Below are 19,700 nucleotides of genomic sequence, written 5' to 3' on the forward strand. Positions count from 1 at the left end.
ACGCATCCTCAATTCTGCTCTTGGATTAGGCAAATGTTTTATTTTCCTTCTTGTTGTGCTAAGATGTTTACGGCCATCAGGAATCCATATTGGTAGCCTGTCTTTAAGGAACCTTTAAGATATTAGACAGTAACAGTGCAGCTTATATTAGCCTTGTATTTTCTGTAATTTTCCCAACACCTGGACCGCATAGCTCCTTTATCAATGTTTGGTGGGAAAGCGTATGTTTATAGTATCATCCAATTACTGCATAGTTCTTTTATCAATGTCTGGTGAGAAATGTCGTGTTTATAGTATGGTAAAACATTTGGTACCAGGAGGGTCTTTGGCATCTTTCTTCCGGTGATGTATTTGTCCGATGTTGATTGACGTCTGAAGAGTTGGCCACTCCGCCAGAGGGATACTATACCGGACAAATAGAACTTGGTAGGGCTCGTGTAATACTTGGTTAGGCACGCACTTGTTTCTAAACAAGATACAAGTTGGGGAAGACTTCAGCTAAGACAGAAGCCATGTTAACTAGTGATGAGCGAATATACTCGTTACTGGAGATTTCTCGAGCATGCTCGGGGGTCCTCCGAGTATTTTTTAGTGCTCGGAGATTTAGTTTTTCTTGCCGCAGCTGAATGATTTACATCTGTTTGCCAGGCTGATTACATGTGGGGATTCCCTAGCAACCAGGCAACCCCCACATGTACTTATGCTGGCTAACAGATGTAAATCATTCAGCTGCGGCAATAAAAACTAAAACTCCGAGCACTAAAAAATACTCAGAGGACCCCCGAGCGTGCTCAAGAAATCTCGAGTAACGAGTATATTCGCTCATCACTAATGTTAACCTGTGGACTAAAAAGGGGACGCCCGAGACTGCACAGTGTGGATCCCAGGAATTTCTCTGTCTTCGCTGTTCTGCTTCTCACAGCTGATGTTCCCGAACAGATGATGTGCTAATCCTGGTGAAGTTTTTCCTGTGTAGTGTGCAATGTAAGTACTTTACCTTTGTGATTTATATTATGCAAAAGTGTACACAATATCACACTATTTCCTATTTTCTGTAATCATTTGATTATTATAATAATATTAATCGCCTTCTTTAAAGCCGTATCCGACCCCTTTGAATACTTGGCAAAACACTTCTACAAACTTATTTTTGGCCTCATCGAATGTGATCGCTGGGCAGAGGGCAGCCTGCGGGGTGACTCCACCATACACGTCGCCAGCAGCCATTCACATGATGAATTTCCGTCTTTGTATATGATGGAGGAGCTTCTGTTTCGATTAGTGATCAGCGAGTGTGCTTGTTAGGCCGGTTTCACACGTCAGTGGCTCCGGTACGTGTGGTGACAGTTTCCTCACGTACTGGAGACACTGACTCACGTAGACACATTAAAATCAATGTGTCTCTGCACATGTCAGCGTGTTTTCACGGACCGTGTGTCCATTTTGAAAACACAGAGACATGTCAGTGTTCGTAGGAGCGAACGTATTACACGGACCCAATAAAGTCAATGGGTCCGTGTAAAACACGTACCGCACACGGATGTTGTCCTTGTGCAGTCCGTGTGCCGTGCAGGAGACAGCGCTACTGTAAGCGCTGTCCCCCCCGCGTGGTGCTGAAGTCGCTAATCATTTCTTCTCTCCAGCATCGTTCGCTGGAAAGAAGATATGAAAACTTTTTTTTTTGTGTGTTTAAAAAAAAAGATTCCTGTCCCCCCTATGGGAGGTGGAGCTGCATATTCATCACTGCAATAGGCGGCACCACGTGACCGCTCATACAGGAGAAGCTGCAGCGAGGACAGGAAGCAGCGCCAGCGAGGGAGCCGGGTAAGTATTTTATTAACAGTTGGGGGGGGGGGGGGGAGCACAGGGGGTGGGAGGGGGTTGGGGACAGGAATCTTTTTTTTAAACACAAAAAAAAGAGTTTTCATATCTTCTCTCCAGCGAACGATGCTGGAGAGAAGAAATGATTAGCGGCTTCAGCACCAGATGCAGGGGACAGCGCTTAACTGTAGCGCTGTCTCCTGCACGGTCCGTGTGGTCCTCAGTCGGCACACGGCTGCCGCACGTGTGCCACACTGATGTTCAGCGTAAACACACGGACACACGGACACGGATAATTCCGGTACCGATTTTTCAGGTACCGGAATTATCTGGACGTGTGGGACTGGCCTAACTCGAGTTTTCTGAGCATGCTCAGGTGTTCTCCGAGTATTTTGGGCGTGCTCGTAAAATATGTTTGAGTCGCTGCAGCTGCATGATTTGCAGCTGTTATACAACCTGAACACATGCAAGGATTGCCTGTTTGTTAGGGAATCCCCATATAGTATATATTCAGGCTGTCTAGCAGCTGCAAATCATGCAGCTGTGGGGACTCAAACATAATTTCCAAGCACGCCAAAAATACTCGGAGATCACCCGAGCATGCTCGGAAATCTCAATCTCGGAAACGAGCACACTCGCTCATCACTACTCCCGATATCAGGCTCGTTGTCAGAACGATGTGAATCATTGATTGGGATCAGTGTGACTTCATCTCACTAATGATCATCAACAGATCTCAGCAGACACCTCGCTTCCTTGAAGATGGAGGAGCCACCGGGCGTCGTCTGAGCAGCCACTGACTGTTCTCTGGAAGCAAATGGATCTTGAGTAAAGAATATGGCAGCACAAAGTATTTTAGGAGAGGAGAGTGCCGATCTTGTGGGATGCGCTCATCCTGCTAATGAGGACAGACCTGTATGTGGCAGGCACGATGTGAGGAAGGGAATAACGGCAAGTGGGACATCCCTGAGGACTGAGAAGATGTAACCAGCAGCACAGAGTATTTTAGGAGAGGGGTGTGCCGAGATTGCGGGAGGCAGTGATCTGTTGAATTGTGATGATACTAGAAAGTCCAGGTCAGATGTAAAGCTCCATGGAATAAATGGCGTTATGATAATAATTGATTATAATAATAAGGATGAATACAAATGGGAAAAAAGATACAGTAAAAGGAACGGGGTCTCCCAGCAGCACAGAGTATTTCAGGGTACAAATGTACAGATTTTATGGAAGGCACTTATGTTTCTAAGGAAAAGACATCGAGAAATTAGCACAAGTAGGAAGACACAGGCTGAGAGCTGCCTAGTGGAAGGATGTCACAGCAGCACAGAGGATTTTAGGAGAAAAGAGTATTGATCTTTGGGAGGTCACAGACTGAGAAAATCATAGTAGAAAAAGCAGGAGCCCCCAGAGGTTTAGTGCATGACAGCAAAGTACTGTACAAGTTACATGATGCTACATTGTTGCACCACAGTAGTCAATGGATTTTCTACAAGTGTAAGACTGCGCCCACGGACTACGGAGCAAAACTGTGACCTGCCCGATACATGATATCCTGTAATATATCCATGGTGACAATATTATCCGGCAGGGACCGACCACAGGCTGCGGACGAGGAACAAACGGGACAGAAATACTCAAAAAACAGCAACAAAATGAACAATTGAGATTCTCTTCAGACACAAAATCACTTGAGAACGAAGAGAGGTTGTAATAAGGGACATCATCAAATAGTAATTAATAGAACGGCAGTGATTCCTGGAGAATGTAATTAAGTGGTAATAAGCGCCAGGTCTGCAGCCATTGTATCCAGAGCTTCTCCTGCATCGCAACGTGCATGAGAATCCACAACCGGAGATCAACTAAGGGGGGCAGGAAGCCAAACGTGACACTGTCTATAGGGGGCACCGTCTATACACAGCTAGGGGGGCAGGAAGCCAAACGTGACACTGTCTATAGGGGGCACCGTCTATACACAGCTAGGGGGGCAGGAAGCCAAACGTGACACTGTCTATAGGGGGCACCGTCTATACACAGCTAGGGGGGCAGGAAGCCAAACGTGACACTGTCTATAGGGGGCACCGTCTATACACAGCTAGGGGGGCAGGAAGCCAAACGTGACACTGTCTATAGGGGGCACCGTCTATACACAGCTAGGGGGGCAGGAAGCCAAACGTGACACTGTCTATAGGGGGCACCGTCTATACACAGCTAGGGGGGCAGGAAGCCAAACGTGACACTGTCTATAGGGGGCACCGTCTATACACAGCTAGGGGGGCAGGAAGCCAAACGTATTTAGGGGACACCGTCTATACTGCAGAGGAAGGAGGGAGTGAGGAGCACACAATGGAGGCTCCGGAGAGAAAATAAATAAATACAATGAAGTTTATGTTCAACAGAAAATGTAACAAAAAAGTCATCAAATAAAGATCAATAAACAACTCTGACTGCAAAGTTATATAGAAACTTAAAAAGAAAGGCACAAAGAGAGAAAACAATCCTCCAAAAAATTCAAGAATGCAGCAAAAAAGGGGCAGCAGTGTTTACCTGCCCAGATCTCAGAACAAATGCGGCAACATCGGTGCAAAATACTAATGAGACAAATACCCAAAGCAACCTGAAAACTCATGGAGGGGAGATTGCACAACTGCCGCTTGTATACGGCGCTGGTCACACACTCACAATGCACAATGTCTGTGTATATCCAGCGCACTACACAAGCAATTTAATACTGAGCAATCACCCTCCACCATGAGTTGGTTGGCTGCTGTGAGTAGTTGTCTCATCTGTATTTTGCACCAGAGTTGCCATCTTTACTATCAATGGCAAAGTTATATATACACAATTATTCTACATAAATATAATACATTACTGATCCTGAGTTACATCCTGTATTATACTCCAGAGCTGCACTCACTATTCTGCTGGTGCAGTCACTGTGTACATACATTACATTACTGATTCTGAGTTACATCCTGTATTATACTCCAGAGCTGCACTCACTATTCTGCTGGTGCAGTCACTGTGTACATACATTACATTACTGATCCTGAGTTATATCCTGTATTATACTCCAGAGCTGCCCACACTATTCTGCTGGTGCAGTCACTGTGTACATACATTACATTACTGATCCGGAGTTATATCCTGTATTATACTCCAGAGCTGCACTCACTATTCTGCTGGTGCAGTCACTGTGTACATACATTACATTACTGATCCTGAGTTACATCCTGTATTATACCCCAGAGCTGCATTCACTATTCTGCTGGTGCAGTCACTGTGTACATACATTACATTACTGATCCTGTACTGATCCTGAGTTACATCCTGAATTATACTCCAGAGCTGCACTCACTATTCTGCTGGTGCAGTCACTGTGTACATACATTACATTACTGATCCTGAGTTACATCCTGTATTATACCCCAGAGCTGCACTCACTATTCTGCTGGTGCAGTCACTGTGTACATACATTACATTACTGATCCTGAGTAACATCCTGTATTATACTCCAGAGCTGCACTCACTATTCTGCTGGTGCAGTCACTGTGTACATACATTACATTACTGATCCTGTACTGATCCTGAGTTGCATCCTGCATTATACCCCAGAGCTGGACTCACTATTCTGCTGGTGCAGTCACTGTGTACATACTTTACATTACTGATCCTGAGTAACATCCTTTATTATACTCCAGAGCTGCACTCACTATTCTGCTGGTGCAGTCACTGTGTACATACATTACATTACTGATCCTGAGTAACATCCTGTATTATACTCCAGAGCTGCACTCACTATTCTGCTGGTGCAGTCACTGTGTACATACATTACATTACTGATCCTGAGTAACATCCTTTATTATACTCCAGAGCTGCACTCACTATTCTGCTGGTGCAGTCACTGTGTACATACATTACATTACTGATCCTGGGTTACATCCTGTATTATACTCCAGAGCTGCACTCACTATTCTGCTGGTGCAGTCACTGTGTACATACATTACTGATCCTGAGTAACATCCTGTATTATACTCCAGAGCTGCACTCACTATTCTGCTGGTGCAGTCACTGTGTACATATATTACTGATCCTGAGTAACATCCTGTATTATACTCCAGAGCTGCACTCACTATTCTGCTGGTGCAGTCACTGTGTACATACATTACTGATCCTGAGTAACATCCTGTATTATACTCCACAGCTGCACTCACTATTCTGCTGGTGCAGTCACTGTGTACATACATTACATTACTGATCCTGAGTAACATCCTGTATTATACTCCAGAGCTGCACTCACTATTCTGCTGGTGCAGTCACTGTGTACATACATTACATTACTGATCCTGAGTTACATCCTGTATTATACTCCAGAGCTGCACTCACTATTCTGCTGGTGCAGTCACTGTATACATACATTACATTAATTATCCTGAGTAATATACATTATTATACTCCAGAGCTGCACTCACTATTCTGCTGGTGCAGTCACTGTGTACATATATTACTGATCCTGAGTAACATCCTGTATTATACTCCAGAGCTGCACTCACTATTCTGCTGGTGCAGTCACTGTGTACATACATTACTGATCCTGAGTAACATCCTGTATTATACTCCACAGCTGCACTCACTATTCTGCTGGTGCAGTCACTGTGTACATACATTACATTACTGATCCTGAGTAACATCCTGTATTATACTCCAGAGCTGCACTCACTATTCTGCTGGTGCAGTCACTGTGTACATACATTACATTACTGATCCTGAGTTACATCCTGTATTATACCCCAGAGCTGCACTCACTATTCTGCTGGTGCAGTCACTGTATACATACATTACATTAATTATCCTGAGTAATATACATTATTATACTCCAGAGCTGCACTGCACAATCTGTGTGAAGTGTCATATCTATCTTCTTACACCCCACTTTTTACTTTTTTTATAAGGAGCCCCACAATCTCCCTAATCACTTATCTCTGAGTGTCAGAAAACAATAACCAACTCCTTTCCTTCCAGTTAAATCTCTGCTGTCATCTGATTTTATTATATATATTGCTTGCATTAGTAAATAGATCACTTCGATCTGCTGTATATATTTGGAATACACATACAATAATGGCTGTATACTCCTTTATGAAAGTTTTAATAAAATCTCCAACCATCTTTCCCAACTGGCAGCTCCTCAGTGTCCCTCCTCCCTGCTGCTGCTGAGACCTCACACTGCTCAGCACAAGCTGCAGCTGTCAGTCAGGCTGGGTGTGGGGTGAATGAATGCACATGCTGAGCGTTCACTCTTTAGTTGGATGCATGAAATCCTAATTTTACTGTTGATATTATTCAGATGGCAAAGTAAGTAAACCAGTTTCATCAGGTCTAAGAGATCTATTTATTAATGTATACATTTATATTGAGAAATCTGTTGACAGATCCACTTTAATATTTCTATTCCTAATTCTACTTAGTACAATCTGTCCATCAACAACTTCTGAAAACGAAATCCCAGAGGAAATAATAACATGCAGTGAAATATTACGCCACACAGCTGCCAATAAAAAGATAACTAATCCCAACATAAAGGCTGCACAGGACGGTGTCATAATCTACACAGTATCTACAATATATGCTGGAGCTTCTGTATTTCCAGGTTGGTTATTAAAGCAAAGATAAAATAAGTGACAAATAAATGTATATAATGACCGTGCAACAATGTTCTATCACTGTCACATCATCTCTACTTTATTATGCAGCAACTTCATACAACAAATTCAGTCACACATAATAGTGTTACTATGTTCTTATAGTGTAGAATAATGCATTATTATAACAGTTATACTATATAAGGGCAGTATTATAGTAGTTATATTCTTGTATATAGGGGCAGTATTACAGTGGTTACATTCTTGTACATAGGGGCAGTATTATAGTAGTTATATTCTTGTACATAGGAGCAGTATTATAGTAGTTATATTCTTGTACATAGGGGCAGTATTATAGTAGTTATATTCTTGTACATAGGGGCAGTATTATAGTAGTTATATCCTTGTACATAGTGGCAGTATTATAGTAGTTATATTCTTGTACATAGGAGCAGTATTATAGTAGTTATATTCTTGTACATAGGAGCAGTATTATAGTAGTTATATTCTTGTACATAGGGGCAGTATTATAGTAGTTATATTCTTGTACATAGGAGCAGTATTATAGTAGTTATATTCTTGTACATAGGGGCAGTATTATAGTAGTTATATTCTTGTACATAGGGGCAGTATTATAGTAGTTATAGTCTTGTATATAGGGGCAGTATTATAGTAGTTATATTCTTGTACATAGGGGCAGTATTATAGTAGTTATAGTCTTGTATATAGGGGCAGTATTATAGTAGTTATATTCTTGTACATAGGGGCAGTATTATAGTAGTTATATTCTTGTACATAGGGGCAGTATTACAGTGGTTACATTCTTGTACATAGGGGCAGTATTATAGTAGTTATATTCTTGTACATAGGAGCAGTATTATAGTAGTTATATTCTTGTACATAGGGGGCAGTATTATAGTAGTTATATTCTTGTACATAGGGGCAGTATTATAGTAGTTATAGTCTTGTATATAGGGGCAGTATTATAGTAGTTATATTCTTGTACATAGGGGCAGTATTATAGTAGTTATAGTCTTGTATATAGGAGCAGTATTATAGTAGTTATATTCTTGTACATAGGGGCAGTAGTATAGTAGTTATATTTTGTACATAGGAGCAGTATTATAGTAGTTATATTCTTGTATATAGGGAGCAGTATTATAGTAGTTATAGTCTTGTATATAGGGGCAGTATTATAGTAGTTATATTCTTGTATATAGGGAGCAGTATTATAGTAGTTATAGTCTTGTATATAGGGGCAGTATTATAGTAGTTATATTCTTGTACATAGGGGCAGTATTATAGTAGTTATATTCTTGTACATAGGAGCTGTATTATAGTAGTTATATTCTTGTACATAGGAGCAGTATTATAGTAGTTATATTCTTGTACATAGGGGCAGTATTATAGTAGTTATATTCTTGTACATAGGGGCAGTATTATAGTAGTTATATTCTTGTACATAGGAGCTGTATTATAGTAGTTATATTCTTGTACATAGGGGCAGTATTATAGTAGTTATATTCTTGTACATAGGAGCAGTATTATAGTAGTTATATTCTTGTACATAGGAGCAGTATTATAGTAGTTATATTCTTGTACATAGGGAGCAGTATTATAGTAGTTATATTCTTGTACATAGGGAGCAGTATTATAGTAGTTATATTCTTGTACATAGGGGCAGTATTATAGTAGTTATATTCTTGTACATAGGGAGCAGTATTATAGTAGTTATATTCTTGTACATAGGGGCAGTATTATAGTAGTCATATTCTTGTACATAGGGGCAGTATTATAGTAGTTATATTCTTGTACATAGGAGCAGTATTATAGTAGTTATATTCTTGTACATAGGGGCAGTATTATAGTAGTTATATTCTTGTACATAGGGGCAGTATTATAGTAGTTATATTCTTGTACATAAGGGCAGTATTATAGTAGTTATATTCTTGTACATAAGGGCAGTATTATAGTAGTTATATTCTTGTACATAGGAGCAGTATTATAGTAGTTATATTCTTGTACATAGGGGCAGTATTATAGTGGTTATATTCTTGTACATAGGGGCAGTATTATAGTGGTTATATTCTTGTACATAGGGGCAGTATTATAGTAGTTATATTCTTGTACATAGGGGCAGTATTATAGTAGTTATATTATTGTACATAGGAGCAGTATTATAGTAGTTATATTCTTGTATATAGGGGGCAGTATTATAGTAGTTATATTCTTGTACATAGGGGCAGTATTATAGTAGTTATATTCTTGTACATAGGAGCAGTATTATAGTGGTTATATTCTTGTACATAGGAGCAGTATTATAGTAGTTATATTCTTGTACATAGGAGCAGTATTATAGTGGTTATATTCTTGTACATAGGGGCAGTATTATAGTAGTTATATTCTTGTACATAGGGGCACTATTATAGTTATTATATTTATCGAGTACTAGTATAGCGATACTTTATAGCGATATTTCTTGCGTTTAGTTCCCTTAGTATAATACAGAGATGCATTAATTCCATGTAGATGGTATATGACATCAGACACATTTGGGTTAGTATGCAGTGTGATAACATGTGGTTATTTGTATGACACGGCTAGTACCTGGTATATGCTTTCCTCAGTGTCTGGATCACGTATGGACTCGTGGCCAGCTTCAAACACTATGTACTATAACCCAGCATCCAGCATAGGAGAGAGAGATAAGAGCGCAAGTGACAGCAGGAAAAATAGAAAAAAGACAGAAATTCAGAAACAAAGTGGAGAAAGCAGAAAAAAACGAGGATCAAAAGCACAAAAATAGCGATTTCTAAATCATCTAGATGGTAAAATAATCAATACAACGTAAGATAGCAATGAATGCAACCTGAAATTCATTTACTCCATAGAGCCACGGCATTTTGGAGTTCAGAATGTTATATATATATAGTGGCTTTTAATCAAGTCCTGTACTCTAGTCACATCCAAAGCTGCAATCAAAATACTCCAGATTACTAGTATTAGTATAGTGAATAAAAAAGTAATAATTCCAACAATTCTGAATGTGTTTGGGGTGTAAAATTTAATATAAGAGATACAAATTAAATGTGAAGATAGTTACTAATAAGTGGAGTTTTTTTTGTAAAAAGTTTTTGGCAACTTTTTGATTTGCTTGATTTTGTGCAATTTTCGAGACTCTTGCTTGCTTTCAGTGAATGGAAACATTCTTCTGTCCATAAAGAAGCTTTTCTTCGCCTAATACTTTTGACAGATGGGGTCTGTTTTAATACTCAGAGCAGATTTTAGAGGTTAGATACAATTGCACCAACGTCATCCGTGAGACATGAGACGTATTAGGGTTGGAGGTTTTTCCAGATGTATGCGTTATGATGTTCATTCACTGACAGCAAGCAGGGATATGGAAAATGGCAAAATAATGTTGAAGACTTTATAATATAAGAAGACCGGCCTGGTAATTGTGACAATGATTGGATCGGAGTCTCGACAAGCCGGATATTTTGTAGCCTGGACTCCACTAGATTAGTCCTTGTTGGAAGGGCGCAGCGACGTGACATTGATGCCTTTGTAGAATGATTTACATGAACTTATTGCCACCGTCTCGGTCGTCGCGGATCCAGATAATCTGATTTGGCTCAGTGAGCTTATTAATTCTGATTAATAGTAAAACAATGTGACTGTGAGCGTCATACAGCGGAAAATGCGAACCTACAAAAGGAAACCGCAGGCTCCGAGTCACGCTGCCTCGACTTACTTCCTCTGCTTCAGATTGACCTATATTGTACCAAATGGGATTATGATCACAGAAAGGCTGCAACGTTTACTGATACAATTTGAATTTTGTATCTTTTTCGTTTCATTCGCAAGAATAATAAGGTCGTTAAAAGTCTCAAAATAGTTCATATGTCCTCACTGGAAACATTCCTCGAGGCAAAATTTTAATCCTTTCCCATTTTTACCCTAATTAAAATTAAGGGTTAAATTCTTAATAGACTTTTTATAGTGGTCAGAGCTCCGTTATTCTGGTATAGAGCCCCATCGTTGCTGCAGATAGAAAGATAAAACACTGCTTGCAGCCACCACTAGAGGGAGCCCCACTGCATATTCTTATACATTGGAAAAGTAATACAGTAGGCAGGAAAGCTCTTCAGCTCCCTCTAGTGGTGGCCGAAGGCAGATAACATTTTATAATCGAATGCTATGATTTGGATCTATGTTGTGGGTTTATGGTGTTGGTACATTCCAAGAATACAAATAATCACAACTCCGGCTGCACTAAGTGGAAAATCTGCTACCCTTATGTGGTCATGTACTGAATGCTTTCAGCACTGGCATAGCGGAGGATGCAGCCTTGAAGGTGGTTACACGGATCCCTATGTGACAAACGTCAAAATCTAATTCTACATAGTCCAAGTCACAAATTGCATATACTAGGGGGGCTAATACCACCCATGTGGGCATTATACCTTTTATTATGGCTTATGTAAGGGGCACTTATGCTATGTACACACATTGAGGTTTCTGGACCAGATTTTTCTGCATCAAAAACTACACTGCTGGAAAGAAAAACTCTGCATCAATCTAATTTTTGACACGTTTCCGCGCATTTTTTAATGCATTTTTATGTGTTTTCCCCCATTAATTTGAATCTATGAAAAATGATGCAAAAACTCTGAAAAAAATTGACTGCAGATTTGAAAAAAACGCTTTGATGTTATTGTAAGATGTGGAAAAAAAACGCAGCGTGTGAACAAGCCCTTGTACTCCTCCCTTTGGCTGTGAACCAGATGGATCCAATAAATGAATAATAACTACCACGCTAATAAATTCTACAGCTGCCTGACGGAGTTAAGAAAATGCAAACAATTAGCTAGAACATTACACAACTCAGACTGATACCCCAAAGGGCCGGCTCATAAAAATCCCAATCTCCACTCTTAATGGCATACTAAAAATTAAACACTTTAATCTGGATTTGAATAATATCCAATTCCTATTCAAATACCCAGCACTAAAATCTGATGAAACGTTAGATCACGGAGTGGACTAGACAGTACCATAATTGGTTTCAGTTGGGGTGGATAGGAATGATATATCCTCTTTATGACCAGCTAATAAACCTTTACTGTCTATCTCATTATCTTCACTTCACACATTTATTTATTTACATCAGGTTGTATTTTTTTTTTCCACCAGAAGAAGTTACCTGGTAAACAGGATCTTCTACATCTTCCTCCAAAATTGTCTGAAGCAATGCAAGCAGAAGGGAAAAGAGGAACAAGCATAAAAAAAGCAGATGAAAATGAGAATAGCGACTGGAATGAAGAGAGAAAAGACAAAGCTGGAAACACTTTAGATCGGTGAATATACACAAACACACACTTAGCAAAGTTTGTTATACTGTATGAAATTTAACCTATAAACAAAGAATGTTCCCATCACGGTACACAAGATAGTGATGGGGTGCAGCTGGATCCCATTGCGGTACCATACAACTTACAAACTTGCTAGAACTCTGCAATTTTACATGGGAATTACATAAGTTCAAATTCTAATTATTTAGTTTGTAGGTAGTAAGGGGTAAAGCTAGCCATGGACATTACAGTGGTTTCATATGATGTATACATTTTTAAGGGGAACAGGCAAAATCAAATTCTTGCTGTCAGCAGCAGCTGCATTCAAACCAAAAGTAAATGGCTAATTGTGTTGTATTTTGTGTAAGCCATCTCTTTGGCGCATCGCTGTCCATATGCTATTGGATGTCTTGGTTGTCCATATGTTTTTGGATGTCCATATGTTTTTGGATGTCTCCTGCCTGCCTGATTAATTTGTTGTGTGGCTGCCGATTAATTTTTGAAAGGCTAGCATACAGTATAATACTAAATTTATCGCAAAATTATGATAGACCAAAATTCCACCCAGTGATAATTGCTCATCACTGGTGGCCCCAATAGCCAGGACCATCAGCTGATTGCTGTGGCAGATTTCATTAGATTAAGGGCTATCATCGTGACTCGTCTGCTACATCTTTATATCATTGTTGGAGTGGTTTGACCCCGTCCTGTCTCCATAACCACAAGTCTACTTATTTAGGGGCACTATATTTAAAATATATTCTTAATTATACTTGCTTATATTCCACAGCACTTTACCAGCATCACTGTCCCCATTGGGGCTTACAATCTAAATTCATGTCTTTGGAGTGTGAGAGGAAACCAGAGAATGCGGAGGAAACCCACACAAACATGGGGACAACATGCAAACTTCCAGCTGATAAGACCAGACACTCATCAAGCCCAGTGACTGATAGAACATTGTCCATGGTTCTGCGGGGTCAGTTACCTGATATACGGCCTGTTCACACTGTTTATCTTTTTGTGCTTTCTTCTCCATTTCCTCTCTCTGTTTCAGTTCATAGATAAGCTGGAATAGATCTCGCAAATCCAAAATGACTGGCTCAGCCTGAAATTGAAGGACAATACTGGAAATTAGTTTTTCGACAGGGATTCCATGCATTTCCTCCCTGGCAGCGACAACAACAAAACGCTTCCTAAATAACGTCTGACTCTTAGCTAACATCAGGTGCTCACTAAAGAGGTAAGGTTATTAATCAGTGGCAGATGAAGGGAAGAGATGTCCTACGTGGGCCGATGATAAATCCCCTCCTGCAGCCGTTGTGGCTCCTGTGTAGAGGTTGGGGAATAAGACGTGGAGCCCATTCATACACAGAATGTAAAGAACTGTACCTCTACAGCGACACCTGCGCATCTCCATACCTGCTCCTCTCCGTACCTGCTCCTCTCCGTACCTGCTCCTCTCCGTACCTGCTCCTCTCCGTACCTGCGCCTCTCCGTACCTGCGCCTCTCCGTACCTGCGCCTCTCCGTACCTGCTCCTCTCCGTACCTGCTCCTCTCCGTACCTGCGCCTCTCCGTACCTGCTCCTCTCCGTACCTGCGCCTCTCCGTACCTGCGCCTCTCCGTACCTGCGCCTCTCCGTACCTGCGCCTCTCCGTACCTGCGCCTCTCCGTACCTGCTCCTCTCCGTACCTGCGCCTCTCCGTACCTGCTCCTCTCCGTACCTGCTCCTCTCCGTACCTGCTCCTTTCTGTACCTGCTCCTTTCTGTACCTGCGCCTCTCCGTACCTGCTCCTCTCCGTACCTGCTCCTCTCCATACCTGCTCCTCTCCATACCTGCTCCTTTCTGTACCTGCGCCTCTCCGTACCTGCTCCTCTCCGTACCTGCTCCTCTCCATACCTGCTCCTTTCTGTACCTGCTCCTTTCTGTACCTGCGCCTCTCCGTACCTGCTCCTCTCCGTACCTGCTCCTCTCCGTACCTGCTCCTTTCTGTACCTGCTCCTTTCTGTACCTGCGCCTCTCCGTACCTGCTCCTCTCCGTACCTGCTCCTCTCCATACCTGCTCCTTTCTGTACCTGCTCCTTTCTGTACCTGCGCCTCTCCGTACCTGCTCCTCTCCGTACCTGCTCCTCTCCGTACCTGCTCCTTTCTGTACCTGCTCCTTTCTGTACCTGCGCCTCTCCGTACCTGCTCCTCTCCGTACCTGCTCCTCTCCGTACCTGCTCCTCTCCGTACCTGCTCCTCTCCGTACCTGCTCCTCTCCGTACCTGCGCCTCTCCGTACCTGCTCCTCTCCGTACCTGCGCCTCTCCGTACCTGCTCCTCTCCGTACCTGCTCCTCTCCGTACCTGCTCCTCTCCGTACCTGCTCCTCTCCGTACCTGCGCCTCTCCGTACCTGCGCCTCTCCGTACCTGCTCCTCTCCGTACCTGCGCCTCTCCGTACCTGCTCCTCTCCGTACCTGCTCCTCTCCGTACCTGCTCCTCTCCGTACCTGCGCCTCTCCGTACCTGCGCCACTCCGTACCTGCTCCTCTCCGTACCTGCTCCTCTCCGTACCTGCTCCTCTCCGTACCTGCGCCTCTCCGTACCTGCGCCTCTCCGTACCTGCGCCTCTCCGTACCTGCTCCACTCTGTACCTGCTCCTCTCCGTACCTGCTCCTCTCTGTACCTGCTCCACTCCGTACCTGCTCCTCTGCATACCTGGTCCTCTGTACCTGCGCCTCTCCGTACCTGCTCCACTCCGTACCTGCTCCACTCCATACCTGGTCCTCTGTACCTGCGCCTCTCCGTACCTGCTCCTCTCCGTACCTGCTCCTCTCCGTACCTGCTACTCTCTGTACCTGCTCCTCTCCGTACCTGCTCCTCTCCGTACCTGCTCCTCTCCGTACCTGCTCCTCTCCGTACCTGCTCCTCTCCGTACCTGCTCCTCTCCATACCTGCTCCACTCCGTACCTGCTCCTCTCCATACCTGGTCCTCTGTACCTGCGCCTCTCCGTACCTGCTCCTCTCCGTACCTGCTCCTCTCTGTACCTGCTCCTCGCTGTACCTGCTCCTCTCCGTACCTGCTCCTCTCTGTACCTGCTCCTCTCCGTACCTGCTCCTCTCCGTACCTGCTCCTCTCCGTACCTGCTCCTCTCCGTACCTGCTACTCTCCGTACCTGCTCCTCTCCGTACCTGCTCCTCTCCGTACCTGCTCCTCTCCGTACCTGCTCCTCTCCGTACCTGCTCCACTCCGTACCTGCTCCTCTGCATACCTGGTCCTCTGTACCTGCGCCTCTCCGTACCTGCTCCACTCCGTACCTGCTCCTCTCCGTACCTGCTCCTCTCTGTACCTGCTCCTCTCTGTACCTGCTCCTCTCTGTACCTGCTCCTCTCCGTACCTGCTCCTCTCCGTACCTGCTCCACTCCGTACCTGCTCCTCTGCATACCTGGTCCTCTGTACCTGCGCCTCTCCGTACCTGCTCCACTCCGTACCTGCTCCTCTCCATACCTGGTCCTCTGTACCTGCGCCTCTCCGTACCTGCTCCTCTCCGTACCTGCTCCTCTCCGTACCTGCTCCTCTCCGTACCTGCTACTCTCCGTACCTGCTACTCTCCGTTCCTGCTACTCTCTGTACCTGCGCCTCTCCGTACCTGCTCCACTCCGTACCTGCTCCTCTCCATACCTGGTCCTCTGTACCTGCGCCTCTCCGTACCCGCTCCACTCCGTACCTGGTCCTCTGTACCTGCGCCTCTCCGTACCTGCTCCACTCCGTACCTGGTCCTCTGTACCTGCGCCTCTCTGTACCTGATCCTCTCCGTACTTGCACCTCTCCGTACCTGCTCCTCTCCGTACCTGCTCCTCTCCGTACCTGGTCCTCTGTACCTGCGCCTCTCTGTACCTGCGCTTCTCCGTACCTGCTTCTCTCCGTACCTGATCCTCTCCGTACCTGATCCTCTCCGTACCTGATCCTCTCCGTACCTGCTCCTCTCCATACCTGTGTGTGGCTTCACAGGGTGGGGCGGTGTGTGGCTTCACAGGGTGGGACGGTGTGTGGCTACACAGGGTGGGACGGTGTGTGGCTACACAGGGTGGGACGGTGTGTGGCTACACAGGGTGGGACGGTGTGTGGCTACACAGGGTGGGAAGGTGTGTGGCTACACAGGGTGGAACGGTGTGTGGCTACACAGGGTGGGACGGTGTGTGGCTACACAGGGTGGAACGGTGTGTGGCTACACATGGTAGGACGGTGCGCCATATTAAGTGGTGTGCTCCTCACAAGGAGATTGGCACATTGTAAATTGTATTTATATCCCTTTAAATAATGCTGTGTAAATACTCACTGCTTGGGCTGTCTTTATTGCCACAAATCTGTGGTTTCCCTCCTTCCCGCACACGTATCCAAACGCCCTGTGGTCTGTAATGTCCTTCGCTATGTAGGAGATTTCATGTACAGCGTGATGATGGTGAAGAATCTGTAAGAGAAAAGATCCTGATCTGAGCGAATCCTTATTACTTGGGACTGCAAAAAAAAAAAAAACCCTTTAAGAAAAGACTAGAATTCTTAACTTCAGAAATATACACAGACAACATGACCGTAAACTTTATCTAAAGGGGAACTCTACAGTTATCTTTCATCTATGTATCAGGTTCAGGTCATTATTACAATGTATTCAAGCTTTTTCTTGGAAAGATCTTTGCACTTGGAGATGAATTTATGGTGGAGTGCCCCTTTAAAGAATCATGCGGCAGGAAATTACATTGTGTCCTTATCTGGCAAATTCTTTGCATCTATTCTTAAGACAGGGGGGAAGAATTATTAGCATTTTTATATTTCGACTTTTGTGCTTGCGAAGCGATGGCCGGGGGACCACCACGGTGCAGGAAGACTACTGTACACAAGATGAGGTGCAAACAACAAAGGACAGATTTATTGGAAGGCAAAGAATGAAGAGGATGAGGAAGATGCAAACAGGGGCTAATTCTCGGCCGGACTGTGCCCGTCGCTGATTGGCGACGTGGGATTTCCGGGACAGACAGACAGACGGAAGTGACCCTTAGACAATGATATAGTAGATTATTCAGATGGAGGAACGTCACCTATTCTATTTCTAAGGAAATGTGTATCTTTCATGATTCGCTAAGGAAAGGAGACATTTGTGAAAAAGTCTCGTTTTTTTGCCCATGTAAGAAAAGAATTTGTATTTTAGGGCAACAGGGAACAAAAAAAAAAAAGAAAATATTTAACGAAATTTTCCTCTACTTTTACCTATCAATGTCTGATTGGCGGGGGTCCAATACCCGGCACCCCCGCCGATCATCGGTGGCAGCGGACGCTGGCCGGAAGTACTCACTTACCGAGCTGCTCCGTGTACTTGTAGTGGCCACTGCAGGGTACTACACCTGGCGGAAGTGCAGTACCAAGTCCTGGCCACTAGGAGTAGACGGAGCAGCGTGGCAAGTGAGTACTTCTGGGCGTTGGGCGCCACCGCCTATAACAGCTGATCAGCGGGGGAGCCGGGTGTCGGACCCCGGCCGATCAGACATTACAAGTAGAGGACAACCTCTTTAGTTGCGTGGAATTACGAGACGACTTCATTGACTCCAATGCAAAGAATTATACGAAAGAACAGACTGCGATAAAATGAGAATCTCCGCGGATGTGAATCGTCAGCTGCACCGTAATGTATAAAGTGAATGTTTACCGTCAGTTATAAGTTACTGTGAGGAAATGTCATCTCTATGTGAGAATGTTAATTATCCTACTGAAATGTGTCACTGTGGCTCCCGCGTGCCAAAGCATCGACGACGGCAAAATCCTGCACCTGGCGCTAATCAGTGATACTGAACCTCGCTAATCCTCTGTACAGAGACCTGTGGAGACACTGCGCGCCTCACATGCAGAATCAGAGTCAAGAAAAACTGAAGGGTCAAGGTGTTAAAACACATTCTTTTTGCAATAGAGAAACAATGGTTTACACTGTGGGGACCCCCAAAATAGCACCTCATATCCCAGGTTCCTATCCACTGCTCAGTCATAGATGGATTTTCACATTTAAGGCATATGACTGTCTAAGGGTCCATAGTGTGAGGAGACTGGATTCCCAACATCTCGATATACAGTACATATTACACGATCCATGTTTCACAATAGGTGATGTCACAGCTCACCTCCTCCTCCTGTACAATGACTGATAACACCTCTATATACAGTAGATAACACAGGATCCACCATTCACAATAGGTGATGTCACAGCTCACCTCCTCCTCCTGTACAATGACTGATAACACCTCTATATACAGTAGATAACACAGGATCCACCATTCACAATAGGTGATGTCACAGCTCACCTCCTCCTACTGTACAATGACTGATAACACCTCTATATACAGTCGATAACACAGGATCCACCATTCACAATAGGTGATGTCACAGCTCACCTCCTCCTCCTGTATAATGACTGATAACACCTCTATATACAGTAGATAACACAGGATCCATCATTCACAATAGGTGATGTCACAGCTCACCTCCTCCTGTACAATGACTGATATCACCTCTATATACAGTAGATAACACAGGATCCATCATTCACAATAGGTGATATCACAGCTCACCTCCTCCTCCTGTACAATGACTGATAACACCTCTATATACAGTAGATACCACAGGATCCACCATTCACAATAGGTAATATCACAGCTCACCTCCTCCTCCTGTACAATGACTGATAACACCTCTATATAGGTGATGGATAATAATGATTGGCAATGATGACTGATAATGATTGTGAAGGTGATTGATGATTAATTGGTAATGATGACTGATAATGATTAGTGAGGGTGATTGATTATTAGTAATGATGACTGATGATTGTAAGAGTGATGATGACTGATTGTTG

The 19,700-nt window shown here is 43.6% G+C and overlaps 1 protein-coding gene across 8 annotated transcripts in view; it reads right to left on the reverse strand.

The window, feature by feature from the left end:
• The window catches only part of DAB1 (DAB adaptor protein 1), a 769,394-nt gene that overhangs the window by 61,444 nt on the left and 688,250 nt on the right, over nt 1–19,700 (reverse strand). For all 8 annotated transcript variants that reach the window (XM_069738100.1, XM_069738103.1, XM_069738104.1 and 5 more), the window contains 4 exons: nt 17,142–17,273; nt 13,806–13,925; nt 12,670–12,708; nt 10,071–10,136 (listed from right to left, as the gene is read on the reverse strand). In XM_069738100.1, coding sequence (XP_069594201.1) covers nt 10,071–10,136; nt 12,670–12,708; nt 13,806–13,925; nt 17,142–17,273 — 357 coding nt within the window. The remainder of the gene's footprint in view (nt 1–10,070; nt 10,137–12,669; nt 12,709–13,805; nt 13,926–17,141; nt 17,274–19,700) is intronic.

Source organism: Ranitomeya imitator, chromosome 8 (genome assembly GCF_032444005.1).
Source record: "Ranitomeya imitator isolate aRanImi1 chromosome 8, aRanImi1.pri, whole genome shotgun sequence".
Lineage (NCBI taxonomy): Eukaryota > Metazoa > Chordata > Amphibia > Anura > Dendrobatidae > Ranitomeya > Ranitomeya imitator.